Here is a 14273-nt window from a genome sequence, read left to right on the forward strand (position 1 = left end):
ACTGTTGAAGTCAGTAGTTCTGGTTGACACAAACTTGATTATTTTCAGATTCATGTTGCCAGGGAAGAGAATTTTATTGGCCCAGATAACCTACCTGATCAATTCTCTAAGAACCATATGAAAGTCTGTGCAGGGCCCTAGAAAACAGAATGTAATTGTCTGAAAGTGGAAGAGTTGAGAAGTCAAGACATTCACCTTCCTTTAGAGCATGTAATATAAGGCTCTATCTCAGAAATATGTTGGTAACTCAAATGGTGAAAGAATGGAGAGATCTGAGCTTATTTCTTGAACTTGATCTTTACATATAGCTATTTAGTTACATGGGACATCCATTCACAGCTTGGTTTTACATTTCTGAAAATATATCTTCACCAGTATGCCAAAAACACCCTGAGAAATAACATACACCAAAATAGTATTTTTTAGAATTTGCTAGAATATGGATTTAAAAGCCAGAATGTTGGATAGTTCTGATCAAACTTAAAAATGTCCCTGAGTGAAAGTGGCCTCTAACACGAAATTTTTCAGTGATATTTTAAATATAAATGTAAGCTTTTCTTGATGTCTATACACTTTTCTTCTTTCGACATATATTTCCATGAGAATTCTTATACTAAAGTTATACCTTTGAGCTTTTCCTCTTTCTTCAAGGTTTTTCTACCTTCCTGCATCTGCATATGATAAGTCTTTCTTTCAATATGTTATTTATTTTCCCCTTTCAGTTTTTAGGCAATGGTTGTGTCTGTGATTAGGAAGAAAATGAAATATCATTTTGGTTAAATTCCTTTTGTATTGTTATAGATGTTTGATTACATAAGTTTAGATGTTGAGTTCACAAAAAACTTCTGGCTGCCAAGACATTTTTAGATCAGAGTACAAAATGAAGATGGTAACCAGGCAACATGGTTCTTGTACAGTTATTAAAAATAAAATGTGAAACCTTCACAATGCAGAATAATACTCTGACAAGTTTTTCTGGCTTTTGCTCTGATATTGCCTAGAACAATAGGTGGGTCCCATTTGCTCAATTGATCAGTAGTTTCTATGTATAAAATTCATTGTTTTGCAAATTATGATTGTTGTAAAATTATACACAGATGAATAGTCATGATAATTTAATCTGATTCCATGAAAATCCCTAAACATTTCTGTACAAAAACAGTATATTACAAATACACAATCATCTGTGAAAACATAAATTTGACCCTAAACTCATTAGGATGGCATCCAACTTGAATAAACATATGTATACTCTCTATGTAATAAAATATTACTAATTAAAATTTTGGAACGCTTTCATATTATGAATAACAATTTCAAAGAATGGCATCAAAATGCAGACAAGCTTGGCAAACCTACTTCAATCATTATTTGATTTTTCAGAGGACATTTGAACATGTGTTATTATCTGAGTATGCAAAACATTTATAATGAAGTTCTGAGTGTAGTAGTCCCACAATAAGTATTTTATTATGCTGTCAATTTATTTAAATATTCATTTCTGAGTATAGTACTAGTATATAGGGAATTTCATATATATTTTTATGTATGTTTTGATATCTATGCATACATATATATGAATATATATATATATATAGAGAGAGAGAGAGAGAGACAGAGAGACAGAGAGAGAAATGGAAAACTAGAAAGAGAATTGGAAAACATGAAGAGTAAAAATGATGATACCCTGTAATTTGTGACAACATGGACAGAATTGGAGGTCATGCTAAGTGAAGGAAGACAAGTACCACATGATCTCACTTTTGTATGAAATCTAAAATAGTTGATCTAGTAAAAGTTAAATATAGAATGGTGGCTGCCAGAGACTGGGGAGAGTTGTGGGGAGGAAGAGAGGAGGTAAAGGTTGATCAAAGGATATTAAGTCATAGCTAGACAAGAGTAAGAAGTTCTCTATGCTATTGCACAGTAGGGTAACTAGAGAAAAAAATAATACACTGTATATTTTAAAAAGCTAAAAGAAAGGATTCTGAATATTTTCACCAAAAATAAATGGTAAATATTTGGGGAGATAGATATGATGAACTTGATTTAAGCATTACACAGTGTAAACATGAATTGAAACATGTTAATAGTACCCCATTAGTATGTATAGGTTTTATTTTGAAATATTAATTATCAGTAAAAGCACTGAACTCCTGGTTCCTGGATTTCTCTTAAAATTCTATTTTCCTTAAATTCTGATGGATGCCTACTATAGCAGACAGATATGGGTGTATCAGTCTATATATCATATATTTGATGTGTATTTTGGGCACTTGAAATGCTTCTAAGTTATTATTGTTAACAGCAGCACTCATGTGATTATCTTCATGACTACTACTTTTTAATAATATAGAACTTACCAGACACACATATGGGAATGCCTATGAACAAAGAAAATCCACTTTCAATCACCATCCGTGTTTTGCTAGTTGTGTTTTAACTACCTCCTAAGCTTTTATTGTGAAAGCACATTTTGGCTCAAATCTCAGTTATGTCTTCTCACAATATTTCAGAAAGTATCTCTAAACAGTAAGAACCGATTATTTACATAGCCTCCCTGCGATTATCAGACCTGATAAAATGTGATAAAAGTATACATATACCTCTTTCATGAGGACTAATAGCTTGAAATAAAATTGCTAGATTGAAAAGTCTACACAACGTTTACAAGTTTTGGCGTGTATGAACAAATACTAGTATGTATTAGTCAAAAGTGTACATGTTTTTTATGACACTTCTTATGTTCATTGTTACTGGAGGAAATGAAAAATATGGAAATATGCATAATATGGAAGTAGGAAGTGAAAGAAGCTGCTGAATGTGAAGAAAGTAAATGGCAGAAATAACAATAAAGCCCAGTCTGAATGTAATGAAAGTAATCAGTACCTCTGAGTAAGGCAGGATTAACCAGGTTCTCTATAGAGCATTTAACTACAATGGCAGGATTCAAATTCAGCATAATAATGAGGCAGGGTATAAGGAAGGAGAGCAACAGTCTTCCCCATACACTGATGCATCACCCATTACACACCCATGCCAGCCCTTTGTGGCTACCAAGTACATGTCTCTGGAAGTTTCGTCTCCTAAGTCCTCTAATAGAGTGATCGTTAGTCTATGTTCTCATCCTGAGTGTTCCAAAATAATATACAATCAAGCTACTAAACTCACATAGATGCACAAGGCACAGGAAATGGTGATGGACCCTGGGTGTGGGGAGCATCTTTGTAGTGTCTGGAACCGATGTTAAAACTGCTGACATTAACAAGAGGAGAGGAACTTACATTTTCTGAACAATTTTAAATATTAGGTAGTTTAGTCTTAATATGTAAAATTTGTGAACCCATGTATAAGGTGAGCACTACTATCATTTTATAGATGAAGAAACACAGGTGCCACTTTGAAGTCTTTTCTGAAATACATGAAAGAATGAATAGTGAGAATAAGAAAATAAATATGAGTAGCTTGACCAAAAAATACAAACACTTCAGAAAACTATGCGATTAACTTAGCAGAACACAATGAAATAAGACGTCTAGCGGTTGCCAGAGCCAGGATTCAAACTCTGATCCATCTGATTTCAAAGCAAAGGGCTTGAAAGCTTTGGACCTGAATATTTAAGGAATTGCCTATAGTGTTAAAACTCGAGACTCTCTGAATTTCTCTCTTCCTCTCTCTCTCTCTCTCTCTCTCTCTCCTCCCTTCCTCCCTTTTTATCCCTCCCTTCCTCTCTCACCTCTCTTCCTTTACTTATGTCTTTGCTAATTTCTTTTAAGTTATCTAACATTTACATTCCTATCATGATCATGAATCATGTATTGTCAATAAAGGCACATTTCATCATCTTCCAACAATCCTAGGGGGAGGATACTCTCATCTTCATTTTGATAAGGCTGAAAAATTTAGAATACTTAGGTCATTTGCCCAAGGTCATCTAGCAAGCAACTGACACTGCTAGGAATTGGGCCCTAGAGTTCTAGTATCAGTGTCTGCTTTTAATCATGAACTACCAGTTCAATATGTATTGTTTCTATCCACATTTATTCCCATATAAGTATATTTAGATTACATAAATGCCCTTCTGTTTCCTGGGCCATTTATAGGCACTTTGGCATTATATAATATGCAACAGCCCTTTAGAGTCATTTTATGGAACAATATTGCAAACATTATTCCCTCTTCCTCATCCATAAACACTTCCCATGGAATTATTTGTTCTTTGTGGAATAATTTCCATGGCAATAATTCTTATTTGTTTTCTCAAAAATTATGGCTGGTTTCCACCACTCTCATCAGTAGACACAACCAGAGAATTTGGGGGTATGTGTGAGAGCCTAGATTTGTCCCACTAAATCAGTAATGATCTTCTTGCAAAACTGATTTACATATCTTTAACTTCCATTTACTTCACTAAATGTTTACAAGGACTCAAATAGTATGCAGTCTCTGGCCTCTAGGTCTCAAAGTCTTCCTAGACAGACACAGAAGGAACCAACTGCCCTGAGCTCTGTACAGGTGCAGGTAGGACCATGAACAAAAATGTCTCATGGTAACATGCCATGTAGCACCTGAATCAAGAGTGCAGGAATCCTAGTTCTTACAATTATGTAAAATTCATCCTCTCAAGAGATAGGAAAATCCAAATTCACCTGCTATGTTGAAATCCATCTGGTGCTTCCTAATACATCTGTGAGCCAATGTAATGTTAAATTCTTGTAATCCAATTAGCTCATTTTCCCACAATGCAATCAGCTGCATATTAGATGGTTATTAAAAGGGCCTCATTCCTATATTAATTAGAAAGCTTCCTTTATTCTGTAGCACATTACATCCACATGCCTTTATATGGACTTTCTATTATGTTCCAGTATGCTATTGATCTTTCATTTATTCCCATACCAGGACTACTCTTTTTTTTTTAATTATAGAGGATTTACAGTTGTTGGTTATAAAATCATACTTGATGTTGTTTGCTCACCTCCTCTTCACTCCCTTCCCCAACACTCATACTTAATTTCTCTTCTCTTTCAGAGTTATCTTGATGCTTCTATATTTTTTCATATTAAATTTAAAGCACCTTGTCTAGATTTAGGGAGAAAAACTAATATTTTTGTTCATATCTCATACAAATTAACTTGAAGGATATTGCCACAATTAAAAAAAAACATTGAACTCTTCCCGAAAGACAAATGTCAGCCTGGTTAGATGGATACATGCCACTTGTACTTTGAAAGGTTTCTTCAGCTGTCATTGCAATTGTAGTTTTCTACTACATCCTCTAAGTGGATATCATTTGAGTATATAAATATGGGTGATTTCTCTGTGTTAATTTTGTCTTTTGCTTCTTTCACATCTTTGCTATGCTTTTCATGGCTTACTCAAGGATATTTTCTGAGGGGTCTAACGTGGTATTTCTCATTTAAGTGAAGTGTAATCATTGCTCACATTGCAGCAAAGGCATAAGAGAGAAGCCCTTCTAGGGGATGGGAAGCCCCATGTCAACCCTGACGGACATTCACATGCTACAAATAGGGAAAGAGGCCCAGGCTGGTGACAGTCAAGGCTGGTGGGCAAATAGCTCTGTGAGCTGAAGAGGTCATGACCATTCATGGGCAGTAGTATTCCTTGGTACCTGCTGGTTGCTGCCACAAGAGAATGGGTCTCTGTTACCAGATCTTCTGACCTTACAAGTGGAGCCAGAAATCTAGACTTTGAAGTGAACTCTCCTTGTTTTTACATTGGATTGTTTCTGAGGCAACATAGAAAGGATGGATCTGTAGGTTAAATCCATTCTACAAGACATCAGTGTATGATCTCTAAGAAACAAATGTTATCATTTAAACCTAAAAGAAGTTGGTACATTATAGTACATATGGTTGGTTTTTTTTAACTTACTATGGGTATATTAATTTTGGGGGTTGCCATAATGACTATAAATTTGACGACTTAAAATAATTTTTCTTTCTTTCACCATCCTTAATGCTAGAAGCCCATCTCAAAGTTTGGTAGGGGCATATTCTTCTGAAGGCTCTAGGGGACAGCCCTTTCCTCTTCCAGCTTCTGCTCGCTCTAGGAGATCAGTGACTATTGCTTTTCTCCAGTCATGTAACCTTCTTCCCTTCTGCCTCCATGTCTCCTCTATGTGTCTATTATTTGGACACTTAGACTGGATTTAGGGGCCATGCAAATACCCAGGATACTCTAATCTCAAGATCCTTAATTTAATTACATTTTAATGTAACTTATTTATAATATCCAAATACTTTCAACAAAGGTCACATTCACAAGTTCACAGAATTAGAACATGGAAATATCTTTTTTGAGGAATGTAATTCAAACCAGTTATATGAACAATATCGTAGAAATTGGAAAGGCATGAAGCAAATATATAAGTTTAAAATTAACATAAAGCCTGATGTCCAAAGATGCCTAACACTGTTCCCTGCTACCATCATGTCTGCCTTTCTACCATCAGTGTACTTTCTGAAATATCCTATTTCCACCACATTGCTTCTGTTGCTTTTGTTTATAGTTTAATCACTTATGTCTGCCTCACTAAACAATGTGGCTGAGTTCTGCCTACCTCTGAACAGGCAGAACATGAATAGTATTGAATGGACTCTTTCATTCTTTGTTAGCTCATTCGAGATTATGAGATTCGTGCAGGACTTCATGATCAGCATTGTCTTTGCTCTATATTGCGCCACAGTGGATTTAAAATTCATGAGCATTGGGAATGTTTCAGATTTTAATTACTGTAAACATTGTCTCTCAAAACATTCTTGAATACATATTCTGGTGCATATGTGTAAGCCTTTCTTTAGTGAATGTACCCAGAAGTAGAATGGCTCTGGCCTTAGCGTACTAGCAATAATGATAGATGACCCTGTTACCACGGTTGTCCAAAATGGCTTACTTACTTACCCTCCAGAAGCAGGGGATGTGAGTGCTCCTGTTTCTCATCCTTATCAATGTTTTCCTCTTCTCCCCTCCCCTCTTCTCCCCTCCACTCCTCTGCCCTCTTCTCCTTTCTTCTAGCCTTTCCTTCCCTCTTCTTTCCCTCTTCCTCCCCTCTCCTCTCTTTCTCTTCCCTTTCCTTCTCCCTTCCATTCCTTTTCCTCCATCTCATTTTTTGGAGGCACTAGGGATCAAACCAAAAGCATTGCACATGCTAGTCAGGCTCTCTTCCCTTCAGCTACATCCTCACACCTCCTCAATTGTCTTTTCCTTTCTTCTCATTCTTACTAGTTTCTTCATTCATCCATTCCACTGGAATTTTTGTCTGTGATGAACAGTGTGTCTTTTAATCACTGGTACACCAGGCCTGAGCTGAATGCAGGAGATGAAAAGCCTTGCATAGGCCAGGGAAATGGAAGTTTTCATGGTTCCTTGCCACTGGGGCTGACAGGGAAGTTCTAATCTACAGTACATAGCTAGAGTTGAGGAAGCAGTGATCAGGGTGACTTGTTGCTTTCAGATGCCACATAAAGCCCCATTAGTATCTGTCAGCCTCCTTCTGCCCTGGTAAATCAGGCAGCTGTGTCCTCTGACCTCCTCTTGACATTCTGATAGCTTTCCGTTCATATCACACACTGGTGAGAGCTTTTTTTCCCCTCTCAGCTGGAAAGGTCACCTCCCAAACACACCACCTGGGATGAATAATATCTCTATCGATTTGCACTCTCTTGTCTCAACCACAAATTTCAAGGGATGTTTGAGGGCAACACCCCATTTAAGAGAGAAAAGGACAAAATTCTTGAATTTGTAATACCAGCTGAAACTCTGCTCATTTCCCTACGTTAAGTTTACTTCCAAGATTGTAGCTGTGTAGCTCACACGCATTCAAAGGGACATTGCCTTCAGACTAGTCCAGAGATTAATTTTTGAAATGAAAATCATTCTGTCCAACACAAGCACAATTTCAGACTAAGATATCTATCTGCTCCATATAAAAGAACGATGGTTTTTCTTTAGCACAACTCTGATTCCATTTCCTTTGAACCAAAACCTTGGCCTTGGTGCCTTGGGTTACATTTTAAAACTCTGGTAATTTAACTGATAGTCACCAGTGCCAAATCACCACTACTACCACCTTCACCATGACCACTGCTACCACTACTGCTGCTGTTGCTGCTGATACTATTCTTTACCTTCTCCTTTTTCTCCTCCTCCTTCTCCTCTTCTCCTTTTCTTCTCTCCTTCTCCTCTTCCTTCTTCTCCCTTTTTCCCTTCCTTTCTCTGCCTTTTTTTTTTCTGAGACAGGTTTTCACTATGTAGACCAGGCTGGCCTCAAACTTTCAATCCTCCTCCTCAACTTCCTGTATACATATGCCACCATGCTGGGAGAGGTGTACTTTTCTTCTAAGATCTAGTATGTATAGAAAAAAGCCTCATTTCACTATGAAACACACACACACTTTGTTCACATTAGTAGAGTTATTCTGATTTCAGCTTCTATCTCTCATACTCTGCTCAACCTTGTTCAGTCCCTGCACATCCTGTATTGGGTAGTTTATTCCTAAAAGGGGAGCGGTAGAATCTTACAGCAGTTGAAACTCTTCTGTCAGGCCAAAAATGAGGGCTTAGTTTCTTCAGGTAGAGGGAATGCTCCTCATTTGTTAATAAAGAAGAGCTGTGGAGGGTGCCTGACCCAAAGAGCTGCCAAGTATATTCCAAGGCTTGTGAATACAAGCCTTCAGTAAAATGTCTATTAAAAATGTGAATATCTTATAGACAGTTTCCCTTTTTATGAATGGAAATGAGTAGAGGGAACCTAATAGAATCAATTTATCTTTTTCTCTGATAAGGAGAAGTAATTAGGTTCCAAAAGAAATCCTTCTCAGCCAGGCAGAGGTGAGCAAGCATGAAGTACATACATGGAATAATACCTATTTGACCTCTGAGTCCACCTCTTTGAATTCTGTTTTCTGAAACTGACCTTTGCTCCAGCACTGTCAGACCACATACCATTTGTACATTTTTATTGATTTACTGATTCCAATACCTGACCATATAATTGTTTCACTCTTCTGTATGCTGAGCACCCAAATTATCCTATAGAATCAATGGCTGATGGTAGCAGTTTGGTGAGGCAGGATCTAGCAGGGAAATATGAAGTGGCAGGGTAAGTGGCACTTCATATTCCATATGAAGCAAAAATTCCATAGCAGTACTTTCAGTGTATAAGATCTCCTGGGTAGAGGATCTTTGATAGGTATAGGATCTCCTGGGGACTTTGAGGGGGAAAAAAGAGGCTAATGTCTGTCTATCCCAATGAACCTGGTTTCCATGTCATTTATCCGCTACTTAAATAATCATAACACCCACCAAAATGTAAGACTGCTTTATAGAATGCATGTAGAAACCAGGGACTACATGAAAACGTGTAGTCCAGGTCTGAATACAGGCAGACCTGGGCCCATGTTCTTGTCTAAGTCTTCCTTTCTTCTTCTGGAGCATGGATATGGGTAATGCCACCTTCCTAGGGTTAATGTGACATTTTATGAGAAATGTATAGAAAATACTTATTTTTATAATTATTACTATTGATGCCATTTTTATGGAGTAAAGTTAAGGAAAAACTGAATAGGTTAATTATGTGAAAATAAGTTCTTCCTCTTCTATAATTCTTGCCTTCTACTCTGTAAGTTTCCAGAGTCTTACTACTCCTACAAACAAGAAGCATGGGGTGGTGGGAGGGACTGGTATTTTCTTCATTTTTACAGATAGATTAAAGGAAGATTAGAAGTGTTAAGCATGTACTTATTCATCTTTCTATGGCATAGGGAGATTAGTGGAGCTGGGATTCAAGCCTGGCCTTGTGACACTGAATCCAGTCTGTTTTTTGTTGTTGTTGTTTTTTACACTTTGATACTCATGAGAACTTATGGCTCCACTAGAATGTTCAACATTGCATTATCCTGAAGAGATAGCTAGATAATTCCTTGGGACTTTGCCTCATGTTTTCTATTCCGGAAACTCTTTATGAATAGCATTGAGCTTTATGTTGGGTGTATTTTATCCATAGCCTCTTTAAAATACTTCCATTTCCATTTGGACTAGAAACTCTGTTATATGATGGGATAGTACTAAATGAAAGAGTACTTAAAATGATAATCACAGGTCAATAGCTAAAATATTCAAGAATGCAAACTATAGTATAATGGTTGATCTTAGATCTGTTATTGTTTATTCTAAGCCTCTTTTTTCTCATCTACAAAATGAGCCTAATATTAGTAACTACTGCAGAGTTTGTTGAGATGAATAAAAGGAAGAGCCTATGTAAAGCACAGACTCTTACCTGTAGTAAGCACTGAAATGGTCAATTATCTACCTTGATGATGGTGATATCGGTAAGACTCATAAGAAATGTAAAGCATGCTAGGATCCCTGTCTTCCCTGAGGTCTTTAATGCAGATTGTATTGTGAAAATGTTTTATGTAGACTATATATCTGTCTGTCTTCTTACATTGATTGTTTTTTGATTGACACAAGAGGGCATCTAGTCTACTAAAGCAAAGAAAAGATATCACTGGTATTTTTATTTCTAGATGGGCTTGAAGTGCCCCATAAACACTGACCTTTTCATTTAACTCTCTTTAGGGTTTGATGCCTACTTCACAACACGCACTCTTGAAAACAACAGAAGAAATGTATGGTTTGCAGAATACTGGGAGGAAAACTTCAACTGCAAGTTGACGATCAGTGGGTCAAAAAAAGAAGACACAGATCGCAAATGCACAGGTAATTTCATTCTCGATGTCCTTCTCCTGTTATTTTATGTGGCCAGCATTGAAATGTCTGCATAGCTGACAGAAGGAAGCTTGGCTGGAGACAAATTGAAAAAGTAAATTGAATTTTACTAGATTGTTCAGAAAATGGAACAGGAGCATAAGTCTTGCAGGACAAGAGAAGTATAGACAAGAATGTATTATTTTCTGTCTGTCCACCTAGCAGTAATTGACATTTTCGTTGCTTCTTTGAATTTGGAAGGGGTCTTGTTGCTTTGAATGTTCTCATTGATAAATATTAGTTCATATTCTAGCTCAAAGTAGGTAGTCATATTCACATAGACAAAAATCTCTGGGAAATCCCATAGATTTAACTGTTACAAGGCACAGTATATTTGATTAAGAAAAGAAAGAAGTACTTGCATTTATGATGATGACACTTTCAAATGATTTCCATAATGTCTAAGTTAAAGAGTTGTCTGCTATTTAAGATATGGCTAAAATATTCACTGATCCTCATATGAAATATCATATGATTTTTCTAAGTAAACATGTGTAGGTGAGTAGCCAGAAGAAAAAAACACACATCAACTCATGTATACATTCATAAATATTTATTAAAGAGACTTCTTTCCTAAGGACTGTGGTAGCAATAGTGACACCACGGGAAGCAAAACAAAGAAGGACTCTGCTTTCATATGGAATAGAGTCAGAGAGGTAGGGATTTGACGTTATTCCAGTGTCTCTCTACTGAATGCAAAATTATGAACTGCAACACATGTTCAGAGGGTTATATAACTAAGGAATGTCACTTATATTGAAGGCCAAAAACTTTCCCAAAAGATATACTTGAGGCTGGAATAAAGTGTAGTGCTTTCCTAGCATCTGTGAGGCTCTGAGCTTAAAAAACAAATAACTTATTTGAGGGAATGATCTTTAAGTCAAAATCTGCAGATGACTAGGGAAGCAAAAACCACAAGGGGGAGTTGTGATAGAAGAATGAGGACTGTAGCATAAGGAATTACTGTAAGTCAGAATGTGAAAAACTGAAAAATGTGACTGAGGTATAAAGAATAAGGGGAGAATTATGATCTGAGCATGCAGGTGTAGAAAGGTGAGCAGATACAGTGTTAGGGTGTATCTGCATTGGTCTTTATCCTGAGTATTGGATAACCATAAAGAATAGTTGTGACAAGAATAAGGTATAAGATACTATTTTATTGCCTAGACCTTAGTCAAATGGCATTCCTCAATTCTATACTCTAGTAGTCTTCAACCATTTATAATGGTGACCTTGAGGCATCCCAAAACCCTAAAATGTCTTCAGTATGATCCAGAAAAGAACACTCCTGTTGGGCACCGTTCCTGCGTTTGGTTTATCTTTGCAATTAACCAGGTGGGATGCATGGTATTGAACACCGTGAAGTTGGTGAGAGTGCCTAAGTGTATGCTGTTTCTTCTCAAGGAGTTTTGTGTTAAAAGAACAAGAGTCATGGACAAAAACAATGACACAAAGTCAGTAGGATGCATATATTGGAGGCACAATGGTTAGTTAGATGTCAGATTATCCACATTCTCCAGATCGTGCTGTGTAGCCGTAAAATGCTTTTGGAAATATGGTCCTTATGCTATTATGGGGAAAGGAATGAAATTAATTCAATGTTGACTAGACCTAGGTGACACAACTCCTTCAAGTGGAAACTGAAAAAATGAGTTTGACATCTGGATAATTTGTCTATAAGACAGGGAACATTCAAGTGTCTGAGAAGTATGCAGATGACTAATGACAGTTTTCTGACATTTGGTGTTCGTAGGGTGTCTGGAGGTATAATGAGATGTCTGATGGGTGTTAGGGTTGTCCCTATCTAAGGCTAAATGGCTGTCATTTTTGTGTGCTATAGTCCAGGGCTGTTGCTATATTTTAGTGCTGCTCTTCATAGAAAATTTGGATTTGTAGAAACAAGTAAGGTCATTCTTCAAACCACCACCTTACAGAAGTTGGAAATAGAAACACTTGTGTCTTCTGATCATACTCCATCCATGTAAATAATATGTAATCTGTGATTATACTTGCTGGTGACCTTAAAATATTTGTTTGTTCTCTCCTCTCCCTTTCCTTTTTTCCCACTTACACTGTGGTAGTACACACCATATTGAGCAGTACCAGGACTCTGACTCTTCCAGTTATTGGTTCTGAGAATAAAGGTAGTCATGTGTTATTTGTCCTCTTGCCCTTCCTTTTTTCAAATCCAACTAAACTTACATATCACTCTGGCAGTAATTCCATAATACTGTAAAAAGTTTGTTATTTAAGTACACCTCCACTTTTAGAAGTGGAGAATTGTAAGAAAAGCATTGCTGAGAGTGGCGAGTCTAGAGGAAAAGGAGAACTGATGAAGAGAAGTAAGATTCCACTGTAGCAATGAGTCCTTGAGACTATAGTGAGAAACTAAATGTTAATCAGGGACATGAATGGACAGGAGAAGGAAGTATTGATGGGTTTAAAGATGTGGAAGATGGAAGCAGCCTTGGTGACTAGATTTTGAAGATTAAAGGGATGGCTACATTAGGAAGAAGCAACCAATGAGGAGACTGGATGAGTATTCTCACACTTCAGATCAACATCACAGAGAGACTGAATGTTTTGATCTGAGGGCTGTAGAACATAGCCCTCTGCATCTGTCTATAAACAGACTCTGCTAAAGATAAAGGGAGTCTTAAAAAATTCACTCCTTGAATATCTTTATTCATAGATTAAAAGGTAAACAGTTTTATTTCTGGACTGTATAGCCTGTTTAACCATAATGAGCTCTTTATTCATTAGCTCCAAAGAGAGCAATGTTGAATCAGTCCTCTGATAAGTTCTGAGAAAGAGGAATGAGATCCATACTATTTGGAGAGAGAAGATTTCTGGGGTCATGGTGAAGTGGTGAGTTCTAAACTCCCATGAAAGAAAAAGGTCACAAGAGGAAGAGTGCTGAAAAATATTAGGCTATATGGAATAAGCTGTGCATACTTTATTATATCACTTGGGGCCAGAGATATAGGCATCCATATGGAAAATTACCTTAGTAGTTCTCATTCCTCTAAATTAAGCATATTCACTTAACATGTCCTTTAAGCAAAGAATTCTACCACATTGCTTAGTGTTTTATGAATATTCCAAATTTTCCTGATACCAAATTCCAAAGATTTGCACCTCTGAGAATTAAGTACCTTCTTACCCTCTCTAGCAATGGCCTCATGTTCACTGATGAGGCCACTACTTATGGCTGCTATGGGTATGGGCTGCCATCCCTCAAGGAAACATGACCTTGAGCAAGTATACAATGGTCTAAGCTTAGCAGAATATACACACTCTCTTGTGACAGGCATTAGGCCATCCATGCTACTTCATGGTAGGATTTCATTGTCTCATGGAGACAATATGGGTCTACACATACCAAGTGGGCCCTTCAAGACAGTTCCCTATACACTATTTGTCCTTTTGAGGCAGGAATTTCAGAAGAAATTTGGGTTTAGGTTGTACTTGTGTTCCCCTAT

General features: G+C 37.0%; 1 protein-coding gene across 8 annotated transcripts in view; it reads left to right on the forward strand.

Moving 5' to 3' along the window:
• Positions 1 to 14273, forward strand: part of Grm7 (glutamate metabotropic receptor 7) — a 797981-nt gene that overhangs the window by 492795 nt on the left and 290913 nt on the right. For all 8 annotated transcript variants that reach the window (XR_012436366.1, XR_012436367.1, XM_074044288.1 and 5 more), the window contains one exon: positions 10603 to 10743. Coding sequence is in view for 5 of the 8 variants with exons in the window: in XM_074044288.1 (XP_073900389.1) it covers positions 10603 to 10743 (141 nt within the window). In the remaining 3 variants the exon portion in view is untranslated. The remainder of the gene's footprint in view (positions 1 to 10602; positions 10744 to 14273) is intronic.

This window comes from Castor canadensis, chromosome 10, assembly GCF_047511655.1.
Source record: "Castor canadensis chromosome 10, mCasCan1.hap1v2, whole genome shotgun sequence".
Classification (NCBI taxonomy): domain Eukaryota; kingdom Metazoa; phylum Chordata; class Mammalia; order Rodentia; family Castoridae; genus Castor; species Castor canadensis.